Here is a 27,335-nt window from a genome sequence, read left to right as displayed (position 1 = left end):
ATTAAGATTTTGATATTTTTTTAAAACTTCTTTATTTGGGGGGAACCCGGGGGTTTGGGTCAATTCAGCATGTGGTGTCATAGTCTAAATTGTTTTTGAGACTAATGACAGAGAAGACTCCAGGGCTCTGTAGTGGCAGCTGTAAATCTTCGTAAAGGCATTAGAGTGTTTTTATTTGTGGAGCACCAATTCTTTTTTTGCACTGAAGAGCTATGAAGTCATCTCTTTTCTCTTGAGGTACTCCTGTCTCATAGAGTCTGGTCCTGGTCTCCCTGTCAGAAGGTCAGGTTTCCTGGCCCACGCTCAGGGAGGAGCCCGGACACAAGGCAGCTCCTGGGGCACAGACCAGCATGGACACAGCTGTGCCGACATGGCCCCAGTAGCACGAGAGGCAGTAAGTTGGTGGCATTGGTTTTCTCCATGTTCCGGGAGGATCAGGAAGAGCCAGGTGATGAGTCAAGCCCAGGGTCAACCAGGAAATTCAACCGGAATTTTGGGGGTGGGAGCACCTGGAATGCCACTGGGGCAGGCACTGATGCCCCAGGCTGTGCTGAAATTCCTGTTTATTGCTCATCCAAATCCTTGGTCTTTCTGCTGAGACTGTCAACAGTGGGCACCTGCCTCTGAGGCCACAAGCTCCTTTCACATGCTGTTGGTCACTGAACATCAAGCTTGGATGGTAATGAGTTTTGGTCACTGCTGAAATAAGCAGGATTTAAGCCAGTGACCTAGAAGTGAAAGGCTCAGTATCTCCTTTCTGTTTTCCTGAGACAGTCAGTCTCTCTTGACTGCAAATTTGAAGTATTGACATGGATAGTCTTTTTTTTTTTTTCTGTGCCCCTCTAAGAGAACAGATTAATTTTCTGGAAACATGGTCCCCCTTTGATTTCTACACAGAATTCCCATTAAGGTCAACAGGAATCCCACATGGAAAATTACTCGCTGTTACTTTTTCTTCTGTGTTCTTTTTACTCAATTTAACAATTAAAACATCCTCCCACATCCCTTTGATTCAGTGTATGTGAGATGTGTATCAGCAGCAGCAATAGTCATGTTTGTGTCAGCATTTCCAAGGAAATCACTGTTTTCAGGTCAACAATAAAACTCAATTGAGACTGCAATGTGGCATGTAGAACTAGGTCTTGTCTTGGGAACCAAGGTTTTTCTTGTTCACTTGGGGAAAAAAAAAAATCCTGCTCTCCTGGAGAGATCAATCAATGTATTTTACATTTAAAATAACACACACTCACCAAAAAAAAAACCACCTACCCAGCACATAGCTTTACAGAGACTTTAGCATTAGCCTAGCTTTGCATAGTTTTGTTGAAGCACTCCTGCTGGGAGCTCTCCTCCTCAGAACCTGGGTGTGCTGTCTCAGAAATGAGTGGAGGGCTTGGGACTGATGTGGACAGGATGGAGAGGAGGGCTGCACCATAGGGGCACAGAAACTATGCAGCAATGTTTTTTTCAGGTGACTTGGTTGGAATTGGACTGCAGTTAGCTGGGCAGGGCCAGCAGCTCAGAGGAGAGCAGAAGTCTGTCTGTCTGTAGCTATGAGCAGCTTGGAACAGTGTCAGGTCTGTGCAACACCCGGTAGGGTACAGCGATTGTTGTTGCTTATGCTTGTAGGTGCTTCTATGCTGTATCACAGGCTGCTGCATGGGAGGATGTCAGGACAAGCTGCTGCCCCTGCTTGCTGCAGGTTTTGCATGCTGGCAGGGTGGAGCTTTGTGTCTGATTTTCAGATGAAAGCAAGTAGACGTGGATAGGTACATGAAAATGGGTATGTGTACAACACACTGACTCACACTGAACTCGTTTCAGATTGGTACTTTATTATTACACAAATCACCTTTGTCTTTGACTTAAAAAGTGAAGGCTGTGTGTGTAATGCCACTTAGCTCTATGGTTTGAATGAGGATTGAATTTGATCCAGATTGTGAGGTGTGAGCTGGGCTTTCTGCAAGGTTCGTTTCAGTGAATGTTTTCGTAATCACAATAAGAGCATCAGGACTATTTTCTGATTTTACAGACAGGTAAACTGAGTTTAAGTGTGTTGTCTGCAGCAAGGGTAGTGGAGGGACCATGAATCGATCCTGCGAGCCACATTAGGGACTGATTTTCCTTCCTTTTTTTCTAGGCCACAATGAATTCCTTCTGAAAGGCAGCTCGTGTTTACGCTCTGTCCATTTTTATGCGTGCGTACTGTTTTACGCATCCAACAGCGTTATGTATGCTTTTTTAGTAACGCCTGCTGAAGCATGGAAAGGATCAACATTTCATTTTCATTACATTTCATTTATTTCTCTATTTTGCAGGAAGGGTTCCATAAAGTATAAGATAGACGTAACTAAAATAAGTTTCCACTGCGGGTGAAAGGTACTGGTAGTTAATGTGGCTCTTCATAAAGAAGCTGAATTGTAAGTTACAATCAAAGATTTAGAAAAAATGTCTGCTTGATAATGTCTTTTGCCATAATAAAATACAGCCACACGAGGAGTAAAAGGCTAAAAGAATGGCCAGACAAAGACAGATCATTCATTTGTGCTTAGTTTGAGACTCCTACAAAGCTATAACTTGAAAAGTACCAACACTGGGTAAGGGAACATGTAGACTGCCATCTTACATGTATATTTAATCTTTGGTTGTATTATTTCAAATGTTATGTAGCTATAATAGCGTGAAATAGATGCCTGGTACAGAGGTAGATATTACATCATTGTTGCTGTAATGCTCTGCTGCAAAAGGACTTTTTAGAGGATTTCTAATGATAATGAAAATATTCTGATACAGCATTAAGGATTTTGCTACTGAAATGTGTTTAATGTAAATATGCTGTCAGATACCCTTCAAGTAATTGACAAGAGCAGATGATTAGCAGTGTTCTCAATAGTGTTTTTGCATAATCTTACATTTTGACAGAACTCTTCAGCGGCTTTTTATTGTCAGTGCTCTGCAATCAGTAATACTTTTTCCTTGACATTTACTTTGTCATTATAAATCTTGTAAGTGGTCATTTAACTTGTTCGGTATGCATGTAAGAATATCATTACTAACACGTTTGAAAAAATGTCTTCCTGTTGAGGAACTACTGTGAAAGTAAACTTAAAAAAAAACCTAAATGAAGTGGGTTGATGAGTGACTTTATGAAATAAATACCTGTCTGTGAGCATCTTCTGGCACATTACGAGGATGATCTTGAAATCTCTTGCTTATTGAACATTCACGTATAATTGATCAAATTTGGGGTGGTTGTTAGATTTTTTTAATTTTTATTATTATTTTTTAATTTCATACTGTTTTTCAATCACAATCATTTACATCCAGCTGGCCAAAATTAAGCTCTTATGATCTGTAAGCATTCATAATTACATAGTGCATGTAACATTAGTAGTCAATATAATAAAACTTCATCTTTATTGAAGCATCTCTTGTTTCTACAGCAGTTCTTTAATCTATCTCAATAGATTTCTAGTGTACAGCTCATATAGATTTGGTCAGTGACAAGGGTTAGAGTAGTCTTGTAGAACATTTACTTGTAGCTGTGAAAAGCCCACATTCATCAGAGGATTAGGTCGATCAGATTGTACCAGGATCAATGGAAGGACTGTGTGATCCCTCTTAGGCTGTAACATGTTCACCTTCTTTGGAGAGAATTCACATACACACACATTTCTCTGTCTTAAAGCCATTTATCTCAGAATGTCAAATTGCAATAATTAACCATTATTGATCTTAAATTCAATTAACTTCATTAACACAGGTCATGATGAGGGTGCTTGTAAGGGAAAGGCTCTTGACAAGTGTCTTTTCTTATATGACATTGAATGTTCACAATTGTGGCTATAAACTATTCATATTGTGCCATAGGAGCATCTTTTAAAAATGACAAGGGTTTGGTTGGTGGCTCTGATGAGACATTTTAATCCCCTCCCCCTCATCTTCTGGTTCTCAGGGTTTTCCAGCAAATTTTCTATTCAGGAATCAGTGAACCATTTGTTTCTAGCACATTATCTTAGTGTGGCATTATAGCAAAACCCACCTATTCAAATACCCTTCAGTTCAATAGCTAGTGCTGGAGATAGAGACTCATTTACAAAAGAGTATATTAGTATAGTTAGCAAATGAGTGAAATGAATATTCAGTGCTTTTTTTTTTTTTTTTTTTTTTTGCTATCTATACAAAACAAGTGGGGGCCATCTTGTAGAGGTAATCCTTGGGATCCTTGCTTTCTCTAAGTCCTGAGATTCATATAGTAGTCAATAGTTGTTTTTCTTAAATGAGGGCTGAAAGGACACAAAGCTCTGTTGGCCCACAGTGAACTCCTTTTTTCATGGAGAAACTTCATTATAAGTACAAGTTCACAATAGCTGAAATTGTGATTGAAATCATTTGGATTTCTACTATACCATTCATACCTTTGTATGGAGTTTATTGTAAGTACTCACTGCAACCAAAATAGCTATTGAAAGTACTGTATGAAAGGCTTCAATAGGAATTTCAAGTTGGCTGGAAAAATGAAGTCTGCAGCTCCAGGGATGTATGTTAATGTTAGAATGATTAAACACAGATACACAGTCTGTGTTGTGGTCACTGTAAAGCTGGTAAGATGTGGGTAGTTTGGGAGCAACCAGAGATGTGGGGCGCTTATAGAAAGTAAGGTGTAAGGGTTTTTCAGTCACCACAATTCTAAACTGCAATCAGAAGGTTCAGAGAAACGTGGATGAAGAGAAATGACAACATCAATTTTGTTCAAAAACAGATTTTTTGACAATTAAATGGTCATTTTGCCACTAAATTTGCTATTTCCACTCTGCTATACAAAGCATTTACTGAAAAGAGGCAGGGCAGAAGCAGAATGGTTTGATTACTACATTTGAAGAAACTAAAGTTCCCTTACAACATCTGTTTGCTCAGTGAAGGATTATAATAATTAAGAGCTATTAGAGCCATATTGAGAACTTTTATGCTCATGCCTGCTTATCCTGGATTTGACTGTGAATCTTGCATTAGTTTGGTGAATGCCCTGAGTGCTTTGCAGTGATTAAAAGAAAGATGCCACCCAAATGCTGATATCAAGCAGTGATTGCATCACTGCGTGTTTTAGTACCAATTTATAAGGTCGTGTAGAGAATGTGGCTGTTCTTAACAGTATGTTGACAGTGAATGTTATTAAAAAAAAAAAAAAAAAAACAACCAAATATTTTTATTCTTTGGAGATTCCAGTAAATATTTTTGTCTACTTGAGGAAATGGTAGTTCTATGCATAGAAAAATCCTATGAAGAGTTCAAAAACCAGTGTACCTCCTAAATCAAAATCAGGGGCAAAGCATAACATGAGGCTGTTTCCTCTACTTATTTCTTGCTGTAATATGTGCTCGCCTGGAGTGGGATAATCTAATACGTGTGTAGTACTTTACACGAAGCAACTGTCTTAGAAACCAACAGAAAACCAGTTTTGTCTCACTTAGAGTAGATCACATTTACTTGTGATGAATAATTTATACAGCAAATGTAGATTTTTTTTTTTTTTCCTGTTACTAATGCACATACTTAATTGTATTTGTTAAGTTTATGTGAATGTTTTCAGACTGTGGGGCTGCTTGTGAGCTGTTTATGCCAACAGTTTATGTCTGGCTCTTGAGCCCCCCTGTGCTGCCCCCCTCTGTGACTGGCTAGCTGGCTCGTGAGCCTCTCAAGGGCTCGTGGAGAGCTTGGTATTCCTGCAGTGAGCTTTGGTGCTTTGGTGAGCATGTGTGCCTTTGGTGTTCTGGCAGGAAGGTCACCCTTCCCATTGACCTGCAGGGTGGGGAGGAAGAGGAAGGCACTCTGAGTATTGATGGCCATCAATCTTGAACCAAACAGCAAGTGAGAATTCCCAGTGGGTGTTCACAATCTTTGTTTCGTCTGTACCTGTTTGATCTAGTTCTGACAGTACTTGTGAAAGATGGTTTATGCTGTGACAGGAAAGGCCAAGGCATTTTTTTCTCCCATTTCTCTTCCAGCAGGATCAGCCAGACATTCCAGCTCATAGGGACAGTCAAAATCTCCGCTGTCCTCAAGTGCAAATACAATAGCAAGCAATGGCCTTTTGTCCTCACAGAAGCCCATAGTGTTGACACAGCAATCGTGTGCTGCTTCTGGTCATCAACTGGGGGCACACAGAGCAGGACGTAAACTGTCCTCCTGCTTCTGTGCGGCAGTGTTTTAGGAAGCCAGCTCTATTGTGTATGTGTGGCTGCAAATTCAGGAGAACAAAATAAAGGATCTGTTTTTCCTGGCCAGGCAGGCTCTCTGAACTGTTAGACCGGTTTCTCCTAAGCATGATGCTCTCTTCCAACCATACAATTATGGCATCTAGAAGCAAGTTTTATGTGAGGAAATCTTTTTTAAAATGGTTTTGTGCATTATACATGGGAGTAATTTGGACTGGGTGTCTCTCAAAATTTTTTTAATCGTTAGATTGCTTTTTGTTAGAAACATACTGTGTGGGAAGGCAGATCAGCTCTCAAAGAGAGACAGATCTCAGACTGACCCTCACAAAACCCTATGTGCACAAGATTACATTGCTCTGTGATGTGACTGTGTGCTGTTCTCCATGTTAGGAAGATGGGATGTTATGCTTAATGAGTGGATAATTTGAGCAGATTTTAGAAAAACCCTGCTCAGCAAGTTTAATTCGGGGAATTCAGACCAAAAGCAAGGCAGAGGACAGCCTTGGAGGAGTGGGGCTGATCCATCATCTTTCATCTCCAGTGCAGCCCTAGTGAAACTGATGCTCACAGCCTACCTGGAGGCCTCCTCCATGCTGGGAGCAGAAAGCTCCATGGGGGAGAGATGGGCAATTCCCCTCCCGATTCTAAAAGCCTTTCCTATTTTCTCCATTGTGGAAAGGAGTTTTCCACAGGCAGTGTGCAAATTCAGCACTTACTGGAGCCCAGCAGTTTGGCTCAGAGGAGATTTTTTAACCACAGACTCGAGATTTTGCACAGTACATGCACCTGTGGGTATTTCACCGGGTATTTTATCCTTAGTAATGGTTTAAGCTGAAAACTGACAATTATTTTCAATTACACACGTAGGTTGTAGTCACATACACACACTGTGAAGAAGCACAGGAACAGAAACACAGACTTAAGCTTTCTTGTCATGTTTTGTGTAAATAGCTTCATTATATATATTAACCTGCAGGAATTCTAGGCTTCTTTACTTGTCTTCTTGTCTGGCACTGGGCAAGTAATTTTTAACTTCTTTGGATTTCCAGGTCTGCAGCTATAAACTATGGATAAGAACAGGGTTGCTGTGAAGAGTAAAGCACTCATCAAATCTTTTGAATACCAAATTACAGTAATGTTTTCCAGTGGTGCTAGGTTGTTTCTAAACCAGCATTTAATATAATAGCATTCTGTTTTTTCAGGTGTGTATTTAATGAAGGAGATAATACATAAATGTGAGCTTTGCACAGGAATATCTCATTTAACAAATGTCCAAACAGTATGTGGTTCTAGGAAGATAAATGCTTCCTTTAGCAGAATTAGTAGCAATTTTTGAATGTTTACTGTTTCCATTTGTAGTTTGCCGCTGTGGTACGTTTCATATGGCAGAGTGAAGTCTGAAGTCAAAAGAAGATGGGAATTTTCACCCTCCTTTAAAACCCACACAAAAGCTGGGGGAGTATACAGTACAGCGACATGAGGAAAAGGTGCTTGCTATAGGCTTGCTCTGCTCTGGTTCTGCTTGCTTTTGCTCTGATGGTCTGAATGGTAATTACATGTAAAATCAGTTTTTGATCCCATCTCTTCTCTGTGTATTCTTTTCCATGTAATTCGCAACTCTTAGCACTTAGCGGTCGATTTGAGCTCTGTGAAGTTACTCCAAACATAATACCAGGCCAGGATGCTGGATTAGAGCAGCTGACTTGCTTCCTTTGGCCTGTTTCTAAGCTCTTTGTATCAGATAGCTGCTGCAGTATATTCATAAAGAAACAAACAGAAGTACACTTCAGAGTTTCTGGTGCCTAATGATAGTCACCCTTTAGATTGTCGTGCTGTGTGACATCCATCCATCTGCTGATTCCCAGTAACTTCATAGTACAGTGATATTGGTGCAAAAATGCTGCAAATGTATCAATGCACCAGGAAAAAAAACACCCAAACAGCTAAACAAGCATGAGTCATGTACACCACATCAAATCAGCATGTTCAAATGAATATTCTTGATTTTGCCAATGGGCAGAATAATCAGTATTGGAGTAGGATTGTATCTTAGTGCAGGGTACCAGCTGCTTCAGCCAACAGGTGAGAGAAATGCTGGCCTCTCCTCCTGGAAACAACATTTCTCTCTCACAACAGACAGTAATGCCTGTGTGAAATAGAACCTTTGACCTTTCTAACAGGTCAAGATGCTGGGCAATCAACATAGCCGTGCCTGTTTATAGGCAGTGTTGCCACATGCCATTCAGGTGAACAGGGAGACTCTCCTGCTTTCCCCTTCTGTTGCCTCCTGAGGAGTACACTAACAGCTCTGCCATGTGGTGGAGTCTCAAACAGTTTCAGCTACATGTGAATTATTAGTCAGTCTCTGTATAGAAATAGCTTATGTTGTGGGTGAGATGTTTGCCTTTCCTCCTGTAACTGTAAGGCCTACGGAGTGGGAGTTTTCTAACAGACTAACTCTTGTATGCCTACAGTTATGTTAGGTCTTTGATTGACTCAATCCATTGCATTTTCTCTTGCCTCTCTTCATTAATTGTGTGAGCAGGGTCCATTGGCACAGTCAGAACATCTCAGAACTTCTATTTCCTCTTGCCATTTCCTTGGCTTGTTCAAGCCGTTCCCCATATTGGCTGAATGGCTCCACACAACCTGTGGACTCCTCAAAGATTTTTCTGCAGATTGCTTAAATTTTTTTGGTTGGTTGGTTGGTTGGTTGTTTTTAAAAAAGGGTAACTCCTTAGATGACTGAATCCTTCTTACTCTCAACCTCTTTCTTTTGTTCTCAAGGTGTCAGATTGAAATGGATTCAGGTTTTGTTAAGGGGGTAAGATGCTTTTTTCAAGATGCACTCAAAAATCAGATGGTTTAGCAAATAATCTTGCTATTGTATGATTATTTCAAACCATGCATAAGTAAGTAATAAAGTTTGTTGTGCTTTTCTAGTATAAGGCTGTTTGGTTAAAGCTGGAAAAATTCCAAGGAATTGAAGTATTTTGATGAACGATTGGCTGCTTGACTTTTGTAGTCAAACATTTTTTTCCTGTGAGAAGAATATATGAATTTTTTGATACTTTTTCAAGGAAAAAGCTTGTATTCTAGTTCTTATATATACAAGTAAGATAACTAAAATAAAGTATTGGTGGAAAAAGCACATAATTAAAGCAAGACATTTCAAAAATGCTCCAATTAAATAAGCCAAAATATATGGTCTCAGATGCATATGGTGTATACATGTATATAGTGTCTGTGGTGTCTATAGTTCTTCTGGTGTCTGCATAGAGAGAAGTCCATCAGTTTATTAGTGTCAATACAAGCTGTGTCTCTATACATCACTTTAGGTACTGATGTATCACAATTTATTTCCACTGGCAAAGAAATGATCCATAGCTCAGTTATGAAGGTAATTCCCTCTTCTGTGGAAATGAATTCCATTATACCACAGCTTACATTTATGTATTTATATCAAATGTGTTAATTTCATTTTTACCTAGCAGTTTAGTTAATAATTATAATAAATATTAATGAGGGAACTGTCTGTTCTCAACCTCTGTATAGCTGCACCTGCAGTAGGTTTTGGAATCCCTTTAATGCCCTTATCTTCTGTAGGAACTGAGAGCTTCCCCATAGAACTACTTCCCATCTTTTGTCAAATACTGTGTCGCAGTGACAACAATACTCATCTAGCAGCCAATTTCCTGTGGGTTTTGATGTCCTACAAGATGTAAACTAAAAACTTTTTGGGGAACTGTGACTTTTTTTCTTCTTTGACACTGGGAAGTGAAAAACAAAAATATAGAAGCACATAATTTCTTTCATTTCCATTCTTATTAACTTCTTCTGCTGTTAGGATTGCCTTTAAAGTGGTTTTTTTTTTACCTCATACTTTGCTGTCAAGGCATTGAAGAAAGGTTGTACAGATGCCCTGCTGTTTAGACGTTACTTTATACGTGAAACACATCAAACCACGAATCTCTCTTTTATTTTTTATTTTTAATAAGAAGCAAGTGGCTGAGTAAAGATGGGCTGGAGACAGTGCTTCTTAAAGACAATCTCCACCAGGCAGTAGATCTCAATGAAAAGTTGTGGGGTTCTTTGTTTTACCATCTGCTCCTGATTTTATTCTTCTTTTCTGCGTAGTGTCTTTGCTCTTTCTGTAGGTGCTTAACCTAAGACAAAATCTCTCTGCCTTCCTTGTCCTACCCTCTGTAACAGCAAAGCTGTCACCTTCATCTGCAGGCAGACAGCACCGGTTGTCCCACTTCTCTGAGCCGAGTGTAGTGAGGTTGGCAGCATCAGAGCTTCCTATACTGTTTGATGGTGTGGAATTGTCTTTTGGCCTTAACCCTCTATCTTCATCTGTCCTACATGCCGATAACAGTTTGGCAGGGTTTTCTGAGGAGGAGATGTGCACATTGCCTGTTGCATCAACGCTCTGAGGACAAGGCTTCAGGGATTGATGAGCCCTTCAGCCACTGTAAACTTAAACGTAGGTGCTAGAAATCTTTGAGAATGGCCCAAATCTGCTATTATGTGTTAGCCCAGGATTTGGTGGGTTGCCTCCTGCTGCTGCTCACCAGCCCTGAAGGCAAACACTAGGTGACCAGCCCTTGAAATAAGATGTTAGAAGATTCTTTCACAAAGCACAGAGGGGTGTGTTCTAAGCGAAAGGACTGAGGAAGTTGGGAGTACATTGTGTTTCATTCCTTCTCTCCCTTGTGGAGTGGAAAGAGCATAAGTTGTTGTTCAAACTGTCACTTTATGAAAGTTGCAGAGTTAAATTCCACGCTGTCATTTGTGTCTCATTTCCTGCATATCTAGATTAAAGATCGATGTCACAATTTGGCTTTGCAACTTGAGCTTAGGAAGGAGAACAGCTACAGAGGAGGCAGCTCCTGGTTAACACGCAAATATGCTTGATAGTTGGTGAAAAGGGCAAAGAAAGCATGAAAGGTAAATAGATTTACATTTAAATGAGCCGCATGCTGGAGGTTTTCCCCAGTATAAAAGTTGCTCTTGAAGAAAACTTTGAATGTGACAATACGAGTATTTCATCCGAACAAAATTCATAAGATTTTAATAAGAGAAACAAAAATGTAAAAAAAACCACGCAAATTAAGGACTAATCAGTCTGCAGGAGCACCTGCATAGTATGCAGGGCCCAGGGCTATTGTACCAATGTGTGAGAATGAGCATGCAGTGGACAGAAGGAGCAAAGAATGGGTACGTTTATAAGGTGTCTTGGTCTTTCATCTCAGCCTGCAGGTGTGCAGGTCTTGCTAATGCAGGCAGAGTGACAATAACCTTGGATTTTATGTCCTAAAAAGAGAGTTTGTCTTCAATTTCACATTTAGCAAAGGAGTGGGAGGGGTAAAAGAAAAACGCCACAGTAGATAGAAAAGGGTACATTTGATTCCAGATCGTTGGTTCATGCTGTCATTTCTTCCTTCCATCTTTCCTTATTCTTATCACTTGGATCTTTGGCGTGCTTCAGACTGAGGCAGTTGTTAGCCAGTTGTTTACATGTTACCAGGGATTACTTAATTTTTTTTTCAGCTTTAGAATATAATTTTAACCCTTATGCTTTCCTTTGCTGAAGATTTGGTAGTTTAGAAACATGGTGGAAGAAACAATTGAGGTGAAAAGGAATCTGTACCATGTATAAGGGAACAAAAGTACTTAGTGAAGTCCATCTTCTTAGATGTTAAATTCTTTATAGTGGTTTCATTGCAAGCATTTGCTGGATAGACACTAATCTTGGCTACAGATTGCCAGCGTGACTGTAGTGTACATAAAATAAGAATCTTGAATTCTTTCAAGATATTTTGAAAAAGCATAAAATGGAGTAAAAGAGGGCGACTCTATTTCATTAGAGCACATATACCTCCTTTTAAAGTCTGATCTTAACAGCATTTTCAAAATAATATAATAATTGAAAGTTTTAAAACTTTATTATTTCAAACTACATTCATACAAATGTTGAAAATAAGAACTTTGCTGCATGGCTCTTCTGTTTTGAAATGACCTGAGCTCAAATACTTAATCACAATTATCTGTTGTTTCATGTGATGTGTTTGTGCTTTCCAAGCTTTAGCAACTATTCTGTGGATCAGATTATATAATTTTATGTGCTTGGAGGAAGACTTGCTACTATTCAGCCTTGTGAGAAACAGCAGTGAATGTTTTGTATTTCCTAACTGAATGAAGAAGTACTGCATATGAAACTAACGGCTAATTTCATTGTTGCTTTAACAGCTGCTTTCTTCTTTTGTGATTTTCTGGCAACATTTAATCATAATTTGCAAGGTTCAATACTGTGTATGTGATATCTACTATACTGTTCTACATTTTTCTCTCTGCGAGCTAGAGTAGGTGTTCTTGGGATGCTAATCATTATCTTCTTTGCACTATTGCCTGCATAAACAAGCTATAGATGTGTTTACAATGCAGATACCCACACGTTCCAGATGTGTTCCAGGGAAGAAGGTCAGAAGTCAAGTGTCCTTACCCCTAGTCTACTGGAAACACGTTCTTTTGAAGTTTGTAATTGTAATTGCGAGAGACTGCAAGCAAATTCTGAATTTCATTTAATAAGAATAGCTGCAAATTAACTCACTATATAAAAATAGATTATTTTTATCAATTAATGATCCCTCTCTTAACCTAACCATAATTTTCTTTCCTGAAGGAAAAACTAAGGTAGACTTAATGTATGTAGAATACGTGCACAGAAGCAGTGGAGAAAAAGAGAACGTGTTTACTGTCAGTTCCCAACTATCCTATTCAGGAAGAGTATCTTAAATTTACATCACCAGTTGCATTACTTGAGAAGGAAAAAAAGACAGGATCCCTGTTGGGTGTCTGTGTAGCTTATGCTGAGTAAATATTGACAAAGTAGTCTAAAGAGCAAACACTTTGACATTTGTAAGGTCCACTGGAAGGTCTTGTATATATTTATACAGCAAGAATGAGTACAGCATACCAATTTTCTTGAACTAGCTCCTGACATAGCTCCTGACATAATTCTGCATGGGCTTTCTTGTTGAGAAAGGTATGTTTAAATGTGAATGGGTCATTTGTTATACCCATAATGAATATCCTTCAACTGCTCGTAGTGAGTTGTTTCAGAAGGTTGCGTCACCTACTTTTACTCTCTCCTCCTTTAAAATATGATACTCCTAATAATGCTAACTTCTTGAAAATCTCATTTTTTGATTATTGCAACTAGGAATTCTTTTACTTTGTAGGAATTTTTGATGTTTGCTGTACTCTATGTTTATTAAGGATTGAGTCTCAAAACTGTAATGAGCAAAAAATGCTTGCTTAATTTAAATTGTGAATCTGTCTGTTAAGAAATGCATTAGGGGTAGGAGAAGCATAAGACATATTAATTGACAGACAGGAACTGCTGTCTCTGAGGTTGATACAAGTAATTTATTACTTTAGAAATGAATGCCACCTCCAGAATGTGCTTCATTAATTTCAAATTTAGTTTTAATTTCAAGCTGTTGCCCCTTGAGAAGAATAAGGTGGCAAATTATGTTTGAAGAGCAGATTTTTTTCTTGCTCGGAAGAAACGCTAAATTTTAACTGTTTAATTTTACAAATAAGTGCAGTTCTTTGGCTGAAACACTTGAGTGAAAGTATGATCAGCAGAAACTAACTTATTTTTCTTCTCTTCATAATAGCCTATGTTTCAGATGAACTAAAAGCAGCAGCACTGGTGGAAGAAGATGTGGAAGCTGATGAAAACACAGCCGATGGAGAGCCTTCTGCAAAATATGCATGTCCAGAAAAAGACTTCAGTAAGAACTGCCAAAGCTACCAAAACTCTCCAGCAGCTGAATTTTCAAGCCATGAAATGGACAGTGAATCACATATCAGTGAGACGAGTGACCGCATGGCAGACTTTGAGAGCAGTTCTATTAAAAATGAAGAAGAGAGCAAGGAGGTTTCAATACCACTTGAAGACTCTACCGTATCTGATAGTTTAGAACAAATGAAAGCTGTATATAACAACTTCCTCTCCAATTCCTACTGGTCCAATCTCAATTTGAATCTTCACCAGCCAATTTCAGAAAAAAACAATGGCAGCAGCAGCAGCAGCAGCAGTAGCAGCAGCAGTTGTGGAAGTGGCAGCTTTGACTGGCACCAGACTGCAATGGCTAAAACGCTGCAGCAAGTTTCTCAGAGCAGAATTCTTCCTGAACCAAGCCTTTTTAGCACAGTTCAATTGTACAGACAAAGCAGTAAGCTTTATGGCTCTATATTTACTGGAGCCAGTAAATTCCGCTGTAAAGACTGCAGTGCTGCCTATGATACTTTAGTAGAATTAACAGTGCACATGAATGAAACAGGACATTATCGAGATGACAACCATGAAACTGATAACAATAACCCTAAAAGATGGTCCAAACCTCGTAAACGTTCTTTGCTTGAAATGGAAGGGAAAGAAGATGCCCAGAAAGTATTAAAGTGTATGTACTGTGGTCATTCATTTGAATCTCTTCAGGATTTGAGTGTTCATATGATCAAAACAAAACACTACCAAAAAGTGCCTCTGAAGGAACCTGTTACACCTGTAGCAGCTAAAATTATCCCAGCTACTAGAAAGAAAGCATCACTAGAGCTTGAACTTCCAAGTTCTCCAGATTCCACAGGTGGGACACCAAAAGCACCCGTCTCAGACACCAACGATGCACTTCAAAAGAATTCCAACCCTTACATTACACCAAATAATCGCTATGGTCACCAGAATGGTGCCAGCTATGCCTGGCACTTTGAAGCGAGGAAATCTCAAATTCTGAAGTGCATGGAATGTGGAAGTTCTCATGACACTCTGCAGGAACTCACTGCCCACATGATGGTGACGGGACATTTTATTAAAGTCACCAACTCCGCCATGAAAAAAGGGAAGCCTATTATAGAAGCCCCAGCAACGCCTACAATAACATCCTTAGTAGATGAGAAGGTCCAGTCTGTGCCACTAGCTGCCACCACTTTCACATCTCCTTCCAATACGCCTTCTAGTGTTTCCCCTAAATTAAATGTTGAAATAAAAAAAGAAGCAGATAAAGAAAGAAGCACTGTTGATGACAAAATGAAAGATAAAGAAAAGTCAAGTGAGGATGAGGAAAAGTATGATATCTCTTCGAAATATCATTACTTGACTGAAAACGACCTAGAAGAAAGCCCTAAAGGGGGACTGGATATACTGAAGTCTTTAGAAAACACAGTTACATCAGCTATAAATAAAGCCCAGAATGGCACCCCGAGCTGGGGTGGCTACCCCAGCATTCATGCTGCTTATCAGCTGCCTAATATGATGAAGCTGTCATTGGGTTCATCTGGGAAGAGTACACCGTTAAAGCCCATGTTTGGAAACAGTGAACTAGTATCACCATCTAAAAGCCAGCCCTTGGTATCTCCACCAAGCAGCCAGACCTCACCTGTGCCAAAAACGAATTTTCATGCCATGGAAGAATTAGTAAAGAAAGTCACTGAGAAGGTGGCTAAAGTAGAGGAAAAAATGAAGGAGCCCGAAGGGAAGCTTTCTCCAATGAAGCGTGCAACACCTTCACCGTGCAGTAGTGAAGTCAGTGAACCTCTTAAAATGGAGGCCTCCAATGATGGTGGCTTTAAAAGCCAACAGAACAGCCCAGTCCCTCAAAGAGATGGTTGCAAAGACAGTCCAACTGTAGAACCTGTGGAAAACGGGAAAGAGCCTGCAAAGTCAATTGTAGGTTCTTTAAGTAGCAGCACGGCTATCATTACTGATCACCCTCCTGAACAGCCATTTGTAAACCCACTAAGTGCACTGCAGTCTGTCATGAATATTCATCTTGGGAAGGCAGCAAAGCCATCTTTGCCCGCGTTGGATCCAATGAGCATGCTTTTTAAAATGAGCAACAGTTTGGCAGAAAAGGCTGCAGTGGCCACCCCACCTCTCCAGTCCAAAAAAACAGACCACTTAGACCGTTATTTTTATCATGTCAACAATGACCAACCCATAGATTTGACGAAAGGCAAGAGTGACAAAAGCTGCTCTTTGGGTTCAGCGCTTTTGTCATCCACATCGACATCTTCTGCATCTTCTTCATCTACAGTGACAACAGCAAAGACATCTGCAGTCGTGTCATTCATGTCAAACTCGCCGCTACGCGAGAATGCCTTGTCAGATATATCTGATATGCTGAAGAACCTGACAGAAAGTCACACATCAAAATCTTCCACACCTTCCAGCATATCTGAGAAATCTGACATTGATGGTACCACAATAGAGGAACCAGAAGAGAGTACACCAGCTCAGAAAAGGAAGGGACGTCAGTCTAACTGGAACCCTCAGCACTTGCTCATCTTGCAGGCCCAGTTTGCAGCTAGTTTACGGCAGACTTCAGAGGGGAAATACATAATGTCAGACTTGAGCCCTCAAGAAAGAATGCACATTTCCAGGTTTACGGGACTTTCAATGACCACGATTAGCCATTGGCTAGCCAATGTGAAATACCAGCTCCGAAGGACGGGGGGAACTAAGTTCCTTAAAAATTTGGACACTGGGCATCCAGTGTTCTTTTGTAATGACTGCGCTTCACAGATCAGAACTCCTTCAACTTATATCAGTCATCTTGAATCGCATCTGGGTTTCAGGTTAAGGGACTTGTCCAAACTGTCCAGTGAACAGATTAACAATCAGATAGCACAAGCAAAGTCACCGTCTGAAAAGCTGGTGACATCCTCTCCAGAGGAAGATATTGGAACTTCTTACCAGTGCAAACTTTGTAACAGGACTTTTGCAAGCAAGCATGCTGTTAAACTTCATCTTAGTAAAACACATGGGAAGTCACCAGAGGATCATCTTCTGTATGTTTCAGAGTTAGAGAAGCAGTAGCATTTGCTTTTGATTAAAATAACTGTAATTTGCTTTGAGGAAAACTGTCAAAGACGCCTTAAAGCTACTGTTTAATTCTTGGCACATGTTCTTATTTTAACTCCAGAGTCGCTCTGGGCTGAACTGTTTTGTATAACTGTACAGTGTTTAGAGGTGCATAATCAGCTGTTGTTACTGGTAAAATATGAAGGTTAAAATGCAGTGGTAAGTGTTTGGAACTTTGTGTAAATTGGATTTAGTTGCTATGCATCCCTCTGATGCATCAAGCTGCATGCATTAACAGACAGTTTAATTAAGCATTTATAACTGATTCTGGTGCACTTTTTTCATGTGACCTAAGTGTGCTGGTATTTCTCACCCTGTAATCTTTAGCCCTCTGAGTACTTTGAAGCACTTTTGCATTAATTTGGTAAAAATGTATGGATATGGTTTTTTTTAAACCCTTACCAGCTTAGTTCTGATTACAAATATGAACCTCCATTTATGCAGAGGTGTCTCACACCTTGAAATTTAAAAATATGATTTTCACATTGAAACATAGATGTATATATTGTATAGATTTCAAAATCTCTTATGGAAAAATGTGATTGTGGTTAATGCCATTTTCTTTTTCTTCAGCATTTTTAGCAACAGTGTTTTTTGTACCTGATAACGCCAGGTATGAACTGCTATATATAGTGTATATTTCATTTTTTAGGCCTAACGGTTTTTCTTTTAACATCCGAACGTTGTAAATTGTATGATGAAAGATACCACAGATAGCATTTATAAAGTATTCAGAAACATTATTCTTAAAGCAAAGTATGTTTTGTTTTGTTTTGCTATACAGTACATCTATATTAATAGAGGTTCATGTTTAAATTATACATATTTATTAGTGTTGCTATCATTTATTTGTTTGTTTTTTTTTTGTTCTTTTTTTTAAACCGTCTAAAGAAACAGAAGCCACGGACTGCATTCCTGGCATGCATTATAACTGTTTTGCACAACGTGACTTTTAAAGGTATTTATTAGTAAAAAAAAGTAATAAAAGAAAATAAAAAGAGAAAATTCAAAATAAACTCAGTGCTCAAAGGGTTAAATCTATTTGAAAAACTTGTACTGTATTTCCTAAACATTGATAAAGCCTTTAAAATGTTTGTACTGTAATACTTTGCTTAAAAGTTATGAGGCATTCTGTGATATAACCTCTTTTACTTATTTATAAGCGCTCTTGGTTGTTATTTCCTATTGTAGAATGCCTTTTTATTTCAATTGGTAACTTTCTGTTTTGTTCTGCCTAATTATTCTCCCAAGATTCCATACTGCAGCTTTATCTTTAGGCATATGAAAGGTAACCCGTGGTTACCAGCACACTAAGTGATTCTGTTCGTCTCCATTTTTGGCAGTTAATTTGCAGAAGTAACTGACAGCTGACACCATATGAGAATCTATGTATAAAATATTGGCATGTAAACAGCACAGACACTGTAATGCACTCTGTGCCCTGTTTTGTTGTTGACAATGAAGCACCATTATATGACTCTTCATATAACCTTTTTTTCTACAGCAGCATTAAAATTGTCTTTTTGCTATAATTTTGTGTTGCGTTCACAATTATGTCTGAAATGTGCTACGACTAACGAGCACATTAAAATTAAATTGTATGCTATCTGTTTATGACTGAAGCTTGAGTAGGTTTCTTCATCTGCCAGGTGCTGGCAGTCAAAAGCTGCACATAAATCACTGGAGTTTTAGTGAACTTTAGCATTTAAAGAGCAGGGTAGCACTTATTCAAAGGCTGCATTAACAATTTTTTTTTCCTCCGGAACAGATAAATGAGCATTATAACTCCTTTTTAAACATCAGGTAAGGCTGGCTGCAAAGACAGGCTTTAGGAGCAATGTGCAACATAGCAAACTGGCACTTCTCTGCGCCTGCAGCCCGGCGGGGAGCCGTGCTGCTCTCCCTGCCCAGCTGGGCACACGTGTTGGAACAGCACTGCCGTGTTCCTGGGGCAGCTGGAGAGGCACCTGAGGCTGGAGAGCCCCCGGAGCCATGGGAAGGGAAGCCTCTGCTGGCCTTCAGTGCTGGGGTACAGTGGGAAAAAAGGTGGATAAATGTGTCAAATGAGCGGGCGCGTTTAGATGAGAATGACGGGCTGCTTCTGGTGTTGACAGGTCACCCCCATCCACAACTTACATCTCCAAATTACCTGTATAACAACGCACGTAAATAATGTCTTTTGCCAGAAAGGTGATGTCAGAGGCTAGGAATGGTTCAGGGAACCAAAACCACTGTTGTGGCACTTAGGAATCATATTTTAAGTGATAGCTACCATCTGAATGTCTAATCTCCAGTTTATTTTAAAAATATATCCACTGTCTTCCAGTAAGTGAATTAAAAGTGTTTTGTGCTTTCTCCTCTTCCTCTCTGACCATGAAAGCTAGTGCCACGTCTTGCCCAGTGTAACTGAGTGTTCCGTACATTCTGCATCCAGTAGTGCTAAGAAGACTCGATGAATGGGATTCACAATTAGTGCTCTGCGTTTTTGCCTCCTCTTTTGGCTCACGGTTGTATCTGATTTTAAGGTCATTTGTGTGTCAATGTTATGGCCTCCACTCAAATTCCAGCAATGAAATCGCAGCACACAGTCCTGATGTTTACCAGCCCCGTCCCAGGAGTACCCACTGTACCCAGGAGGTGCAGCCCAGCCATCCCTGCCCTCCAGGAGGACTCCCTGGCAGCACTCTGTGCTTTTTTGCATATTGATGGTCTCAGCCTAAATGCAGGCACAGTTTTTGCGTCTACGGCAGAGAATTCCTCCTTTGAAAATTAGAACAGCTTAAATATAGTGTTTGGTTGCAAAGCAGAAACTCACACATAAGGAGACTGGCAGATTATTGCATATATTGTCAATCAATTTATTTTTAAGATGCACCGTTGACTTATAATAGTAATGGTAAAAGCTCTATATGCAATACAGTTATCTGGGGCTCGGGAAGGAGGAAAAGCAGGAGGCTGCAGTCTTTTGCAGTGTTCATTCTCTTTATTTTTTAAATACCGACAAGGGGTTGATGCTTGCAAACACCAAATGCTGCTGGTGCAGCTTCATCTAGTCTGATGAAGTCCCTCCCAGGGCCTGACCCTCTGGATCCCAATGTCCAGGGAGGAGATGGAAGCAGGGGAAATTTTTGGGAGCGGCCAGATCTCTGTGTGTGCACCAGAAATGACTTTTAAAATACAGTTTTAAAATATTCTTCAAACTTTGCAAATGAACGGCTACTCAGGATCTGCGTATCCTCAGTTTATTAAAATAAAGTTCAGCTTGCATTTCAGAACCTTCAGGACTGGCATACCAATGTGATTTCACACTATAAAGAATTTAGAGAATCAGTGAACTGGAATAATGTCCTTTCCATCAATACACTGATATGTATATTGGCACGGTAACCATTACTGCTAACCAAATCACCAACCTGACTATATAAAGATAATTTTTGTCCTATTAGACATGAAGGTACAAATGTGGGATTTCAAAATATGTATCTGAGTTCCAACTTTTGTGTTGTGTTTGATGTTTTATTTAGGAAGATGCAGATCAGATGGGAGAGAAAACAAAATGCCTCAAGAAAGAGTTTAAAAATGAGATTGTGATGGGTAGGAAGTGCTTTAAATCACAGGTGTATAAAGGTGACCCTGGTCTAACCCCACCCAAGTAGTGGCTTGTTGCAGCATACTGTATATCTTCCAGCCATCACATTTACGCAGTATCTTAAAATAACATTTGTGATAAATGTGCAATTTAACTAATTTATGGTGCTATGATGTGCTCAGGGCTACATGCAAGATGAAAATCTTAAATGGAGCTTGAACAGCTCACTTCACAACAAGAAATCAATATGCCAGATCTTAGCTGTTCACTGAAGTCAACATTTAGCAAATAAATAAATAAATAAAAGCAACTTGAAGAACAAAAAGAACACCAGCAGTAAAGGTATATATGAATTCTAGTGAGCAAGAAATCTGTAATTAACCAAAATATGACTTTCAAACTAGTGTAAGGAACTTTATGAAACCTTAGAATCTTAATTTTATATATATATATATATTTGTATTACAATTCAAAGTACATTGTTTTAGTTTTGCAGTTGTTTTTGTGGTAAACAATATATGTGATTTCTTATGTAAACCAAGGCAGATAAGTGTTATTAGCATGGGAATGATCTGTTGCACTTTGATACAGCTGTGTGTCTTGGTATATGCAGCTAGGCACAATGTGACTGCATTTTATGACAGTAAAATTTTTTGTAATACTGTGAGATTTAAGAAAATATTGGCATGCGTAGAAGAGGAGAACCTTTAATTTTGTAAGTTCTTATTTCAGCTGCAACAGAAAAAGAAGTAATCGTGGTGCAAGTGACGACAGAGACAACTGGTAATAAAGCTAACTCTAATACATTTTACATTTCACAATATGCCTCCAGAGAACCTTATGTATTTCTTAGAAAAATACCAAATGGTGGCAATCATTCTCCCATACTTTCTTGGGTTGAGAACGTGTTGGAGCTTTGCTGGGTTCTCAGTCACCCACAGTACTCAGTGGATCAGAATACAGAACTGGTCACAAAGCATGAATTGGTCATGAAAAATAAGCAAAAGAAAGAGTTCCTAAGTTGCAAAACTTTCTAAAAAGTCACTGAGTTTTCTCTAAGAAAAGAGTGAACCAATCATGTACGGTCGGACGGTTGCAGAGGGAGAACTCCTGTGTAACTCCCTTGGGTAATGCTGGTGCATACATATAATCTCCAGCTTAAAGGACCCAGCAAATTCTCTTCTCCTGGGCCTTGGCACCAAGCTGTGCCTTCCAGCCCTGGGCTGACCTGCTGCAGGGAAACGAGAGAAGAAGAAATAATTGCCGACTGCCGTATGAAAGCGGTTTTGTTGCTCAGGGTGTGGTAGCAGTGAATTTTGTTGAGCTTTCAGTAATTATGCTGTAATAATGAAAAGCTTGTATAAGTTCATGACTGTGAAACTGCTGCCTTCACTGAAGAGTATTTGCATAAGAAGTCAATTTTTTTTTTTTTTTAAACCAGTATAGGAAGAAAGAATCGGGGTCATTTACAGAAAGGAGCAGAATTATGTATTAAAGCATCATTATACATGTCTGAAAGTGCTGGAGTAATCGGCGAGGTTACAATCTGTTTTCAGGCCTTGGTTTGGGGCAGTAATTTTCACTAAATGTTCAGCATGAGAAAGATGACTAAGTTTTACTAATGCTTAGCTTTATGATACTTAGCTTTCGTGCTGTATTCATTATCTAGTACATACGCAAACATGGTGCAGGTGTTACATAAATTGATTTTTTTACCTGTAAAACCATAGTCATTTGTACTTTGTATCCTGCTACATGTTAGGGTAGTTAGTTGTTCGTTTGTTTGTTTGCTTTTCAGCAGTAAATTATGATATTTAGGTGGGACACATTAACTTCCTCAGCAGCTGTTGCTTGATTCACTTCACCATATTTATAGCTTGAAATGCACTTCTGGTTAAATCATCTTTTAAGATAATTAAAATCAGATACACACTTTAGAATGGATGGATACGTCCACACCACTCACCAAGTTCATTTATAGAACCTTTATTGAAATGAAAATGTGCAACTGCAAATCATACTCTATACCAAGGTGCCTATCTTTCATTGTAGGAGTGTTTAAAAAGTAAAATTAAAAATTACAACCCAGACCAGCAAGGCCAGGAGATGAAATTTTAAAGTAATAATGTAACGGGACATTTCTCTGCATCTCGGGTTTAAGGTTGTTGGTCTGTCTGAGGAAATAAAGGCAGTCATAGAGCAGCCAAGGAGAAAGGAGCAGGGTATGGCTGTCCTGCCCATCTCCCAGCTGTAGAGATGTTTAGATTTCAGGGGGCTGAGAAGAGCGCTGGTCTTTTGTGAGCTAATTTCCTGATTTCTTACCTCTTGATGCCTGAATTAAGGACTTTGGTCACAGGGGAAATGAATTTCAAATGATTTGGCATTGTAGAAAAGCCTGCATTAGGCCTGTCTGCCCTATTCCCATTCCTGTGGAGAAGATAGTGTCCATCTTTTTTTTTAATTTTATTTTTCATATCAAAAATATAAATGAAGAGAAGGTAACTTTTAAACTTTAATATAAATTAACAGTGAAAAATACTTCTTTATTAAGCTTCAACATATCACATCCTTTCTTGCAGGGTAGGAAACGGGGGACATGTTTATAGCCATCATAATTGTGAGTTAGTGACCTTTCTAGCCAAGCGAAATGAAATTACTTGAAAATGGAATTCTTTTTAATTGGCGCATTTGTAGGTGGCAGGGAAAGGAAGAGGGTTTGTTAAAGTGTGTGTGCAGTGTAAAGCCTGCAAAGAAGCGTGAGGCACGCCTGAAGTGTGCTCAGCTGCAAACCTGTGCAGAAGGAGAATGAGGGAGGTGTGTCGGGAAGCACAGCCGTGTTCTCGGCTCTTTTTTTCTAAGCTGGAGGTACAGTCACTGCAGTTCCGCCTCAGTGACCATGAAACCGAGTCGGCAGAAGCTGAAGGACTCCGCTCCTGAAAGCCTCATCAGGACTTGTCATCGCTCTAATGAATATCATTTAAATTGCTTTGTATATTGGTGGAGTTTGGATGTCGATTTAATTTGTGCATGTGTTTGAGTTCTTCTGCTTGGCTAGGCTAACAGAGAGCAACAGCCTAATGAAAAGTGAGTTGGTGACAGCGTGATGAGCCCCAACCCAATCAAATGTGTTTGAAGGGCTGTTTTGACAGGGATCTTAAAAGTAGATCTAGGAGAGAGGAGCGCTGCTTTAGTTCTGTGCAATTGTTTCAGGCTGAGATTACTGCTCTTTGTACCTCCAAACGGTTGAAAATTTTCTGTGTTCTCTGGCTTGTGATAAAGCATGAATTCATCACGGGGAGGCATGTAGGGCAGCCTAGAGGTATGGGATCCCCATTGAGCGGGTGCAGGGATGCAGCCCTTGCCCTCTGCCTGCCCACCGCCATGCCTGCAGCCTAGGCCCGGCCTGTTGGGAGGCTGCGTGGTGCTGGTAAAATAGCCACATACACCCTATAAATTGCACTGAGGGTTCTGATTGCTGATCAGATGATGATTTTTTCCCTCTTACATGTGGATTTGGAAGATAAAAATGTGGTCTTGATTTGTGTGTGCCACTGGGAAGACAAATCAGTTTCCAAACCAGAGCTGCTGTCAGAAGGGAAGCATGAAGCAGCGCTTCCCTGTTGTATAGATGAACCCAGCAAAAACCCAAAGAAATGATTGCACGAGGAAAATTGGATCACAAGAAAAATCTGCAGTCTGGGTACTCGTATCTAAGAGATGATTAATATGTCAGACAAATTGTTCAGCAATGGTTCATGCAAACAGACCTGCTATAATTCTGCCAAAGTCAGTGAGATCAATGTGCTCCACTGAGTGATTGTGGCACTGACCACTCAAAGGAGAGCTCCTAAGGGCAGCAGTGACTTATGCTGATCTCGCACCCCCCCCGTGATATCAAAACGTATGGGTATCTCCAACCCAAACCCATGCAGAACTTACAGGAGATACCTGCTGCTGTCTGGGTGGTGGATGTGACACTCACCTTCTCCATTGGGCCAGATTTTGTGAATGCCACGTGCTTTTAAAACTTTTTTTTTTTTTTTTTAGTATTATAAGTATTTTAATGAAACCATTGTCCCCCTGACAATTTACCATCAATAATTTGAATGAAATTGCTTCAGTAAGCCTCTTACATTCAACGCAAGATTTGGGCAGAGGGTGAAAAAACTCAAAAGACAAAAGATGAATGGTAATCTGTGATACAGAGTGTATGTATGTCTGCAGCAGGAAAGGGGAAAAAGGAAACAAGGAAAGGGAAGGAGAGCACAGTCAGATCTGGGGTATGTATTCGAGTATGTAATGTTAAAAATATAAATTTAGTACTGAAGAAGCACAAAGCACCCACTTGTACTTCCTTAATAGGGCTTTTATTAAAGGCACTAGAAGGGATTCCACAGAGGGAGAGATCAAAACAGCAGTTTCATCAGCTATGGTATATTAGCAGCTTCTCAGGAAGCGCTGAACAGCAGGCAAATCCACACCAACCCACAGGTGCAGGCACATTATATTGTAAACAATTCTGATCCCATAGAAACCCTCTGATATATGTAATACTCCCTCTTCCCTTGCTCCTAAACTCAGAGAGCTGCTTTAATCCCACTTCTACTGGACACAGCTCATGCTCAGCATGCTCCTCCCTTGGTAAGCAGCATGCTCTGCAAATGCACTTTCTTCCTCCAGAACCCTTGTAGCAGATTGTTTGCTGGGCTTTCCTGCAAACCTTTCTTCAAAAGTAGTTGTTCTGAGGGGGATGGTAAGGGCCACTGACATGTTGGGGACATCCAGCGCCAGACCATGAAGATTCCCATCCTGCTTTCCTACTCCTTGGGGGGAAGCTGGGCACTTGGGCAGCCTTGCAAATGGAGGGGTCAGCAAGCATCTGGCAATCTCAGGGGGATTTGTGAAGCTGGTCAGGCACACAGCAGCATAACCAAGTACCTATGAATGAAACACTGTAGAGCAGCTGGAGCATCTGTGCTGCACTACTCTGAGCCAGAGCTTTCCCTCCTTCTGCACCTGGCCCTGAAGCCCTTCAGGTGTCCTGAACTGCTCTCCAGCTCCCAGCACGTTTTCCTTCTGAACCTGGGTGGCTGGAATTCCCCACACACAGCTGGGGCAAGGCCCAAAGAGCTTCTTTTGCCTTCAGCTCGCTCAGCTGCTGGCTATCAGAGCCCAGCACTGCCCAGCTGAAGTATATGACCACATATATGGTCAATGTGAGAAGGCTGGGAGAGTCCTGCCAGCTCCTGCCTTGGAGGTGGGCAGTGTCGTGGCCCTGGGCTCCCCTCTGGCTGCTCCTGGAGGAGATGCTGTGTGCTGGGCTTCATAGTCATGGTGAAAAAGGTAAATCTTGTGAGCTGCTGCCTGTAAGATGTTTAACTTGCAGACCTAATACATTAACGTTAATAATGATTAGCCTGAGATAAAGATGATAGTCTCTTTAAAAAAAAAAATTAAAAAAAAATCACAGACTTTTTACTCGCTCCTCTGTAACTTTGGCTAACGTCAATTTAACAGTATGTGGTTTTTTCACAGTTTTCTGTTGGGTTGTTCTGTTTTCTTGAAATTGCTTTGCTTATTTTGGGTCTGTAGAGAGAGAGAGGAAAAAAAAAAGAGTTTTTAATAGAATTTTAAAATAGCTCAGCTCTGTTTTCTTGTATTTTTAAGCTATACAGCATGACCATCTATACAACAGCTCAAAAAAAGGAGCTTTTCTTGTTGTTTGTAGCTTTGTTGCTATTCAGACCAACCAGCCTGTTGATGTGGCAGGCAGGTGGCATGACGCTGAGTGTACATGACAATATATATGTAATACCATTTCCTTTAAGGAAGCTTGTGCGCTATTTCTCATTGCTGAGCTAAAGGTCAGAGTGTCAGGTGGCTCTGCAGCAAGCAACAATTCTCTGAGCTGCAAAACTTTGGCTGAAGTTGGTGACATTAACAAAGATGGAGGCAAATGGGAGGGAATCCAGAGGAGAGCAACAAGAATGATTAGGGGTTTTTCAAACGTGACTTATGAGGAAAAGTTAAAAGAATTGGATTTGTTTAGTCTGGAAACAAGAGGGCTTAGAAGGGACGTGATAACAATCTTCAGCTGTGTTTCAAAACAACAACAACAAAAAAGTTGTTATAAAATAGCTGCTTATCAAATGTTCTATGTGTCTACCAGTGGCCAGCAGTGTGCCCAGGTGGCCATGAAGGCCAGCAGCATCTAGGCTTGTATCAGAAATAGTGTTCCCAGCAGGAGCTGGAAAAGTGATCTTTCCTGCTCTCCATATTCAGCTCTGGTAAGGCTGCACCTCAAGTGCTTTGTTCAGTTTTGGGCCACTCACTGCAAGTGGTACTGGAGCATGTTCAGAGAGGGGCAACAAAACTGTGAAGTGTCTGGAATGCAAGTCTTATGGGGGAGGCTCACGGGAGACCTTATTGTTCTCTGCAACTCCCCAAAAGGAGGTGGTAGTGACATGGGGGTTGGCCTCCTCTCCCAGGTTACAGCAACAGGACAAGAGGTTTTTCAATTTGCACCAGGGGAGGTTCAGGTTGGGTATTAAGAAAATTGTCTTCCTGACCAGGCTGTCCAGCAAGGTGGTGGAGTCACAAT

General features: G+C 40.1%; 1 protein-coding gene across 2 annotated transcripts in view; it reads left to right on the top strand.

Annotated features, from left to right (window-relative positions):
* TSHZ3 (teashirt zinc finger homeobox 3) overlaps nucleotides 1-19,912 on the top strand; it is a 64,675-nt gene extending 44,763 nt beyond the window's left edge. For both annotated transcript variants that reach the window (XM_090149300.1, XM_031615521.2), the window contains exon 2: nucleotides 13,901-19,912. In XM_090149300.1, the coding sequence (XP_090005426.1) occupies nucleotides 14,074-17,100 (3,027 nt within the window). In that variant the 5' untranslated portion in view covers nucleotides 13,901-14,073 and the 3' untranslated portion in view covers nucleotides 17,101-19,912. The remainder of the gene's footprint in view (nucleotides 1-13,900) is intronic.
* The last annotated feature ends 7,423 nt before the right edge of the window (nucleotides 19,913-27,335 follow it).

The sequence above is a fragment of the Phasianus colchicus genome, chromosome 13 (genome assembly GCF_987193195.1).
Source record: "Phasianus colchicus chromosome 13, bPhaCol1.hap1.1, whole genome shotgun sequence".
NCBI lineage: Eukaryota > Metazoa > Chordata > Aves > Galliformes > Phasianidae > Phasianus > Phasianus colchicus.
This window is presented reverse-complemented; position numbering and strand designations above follow the sequence as displayed.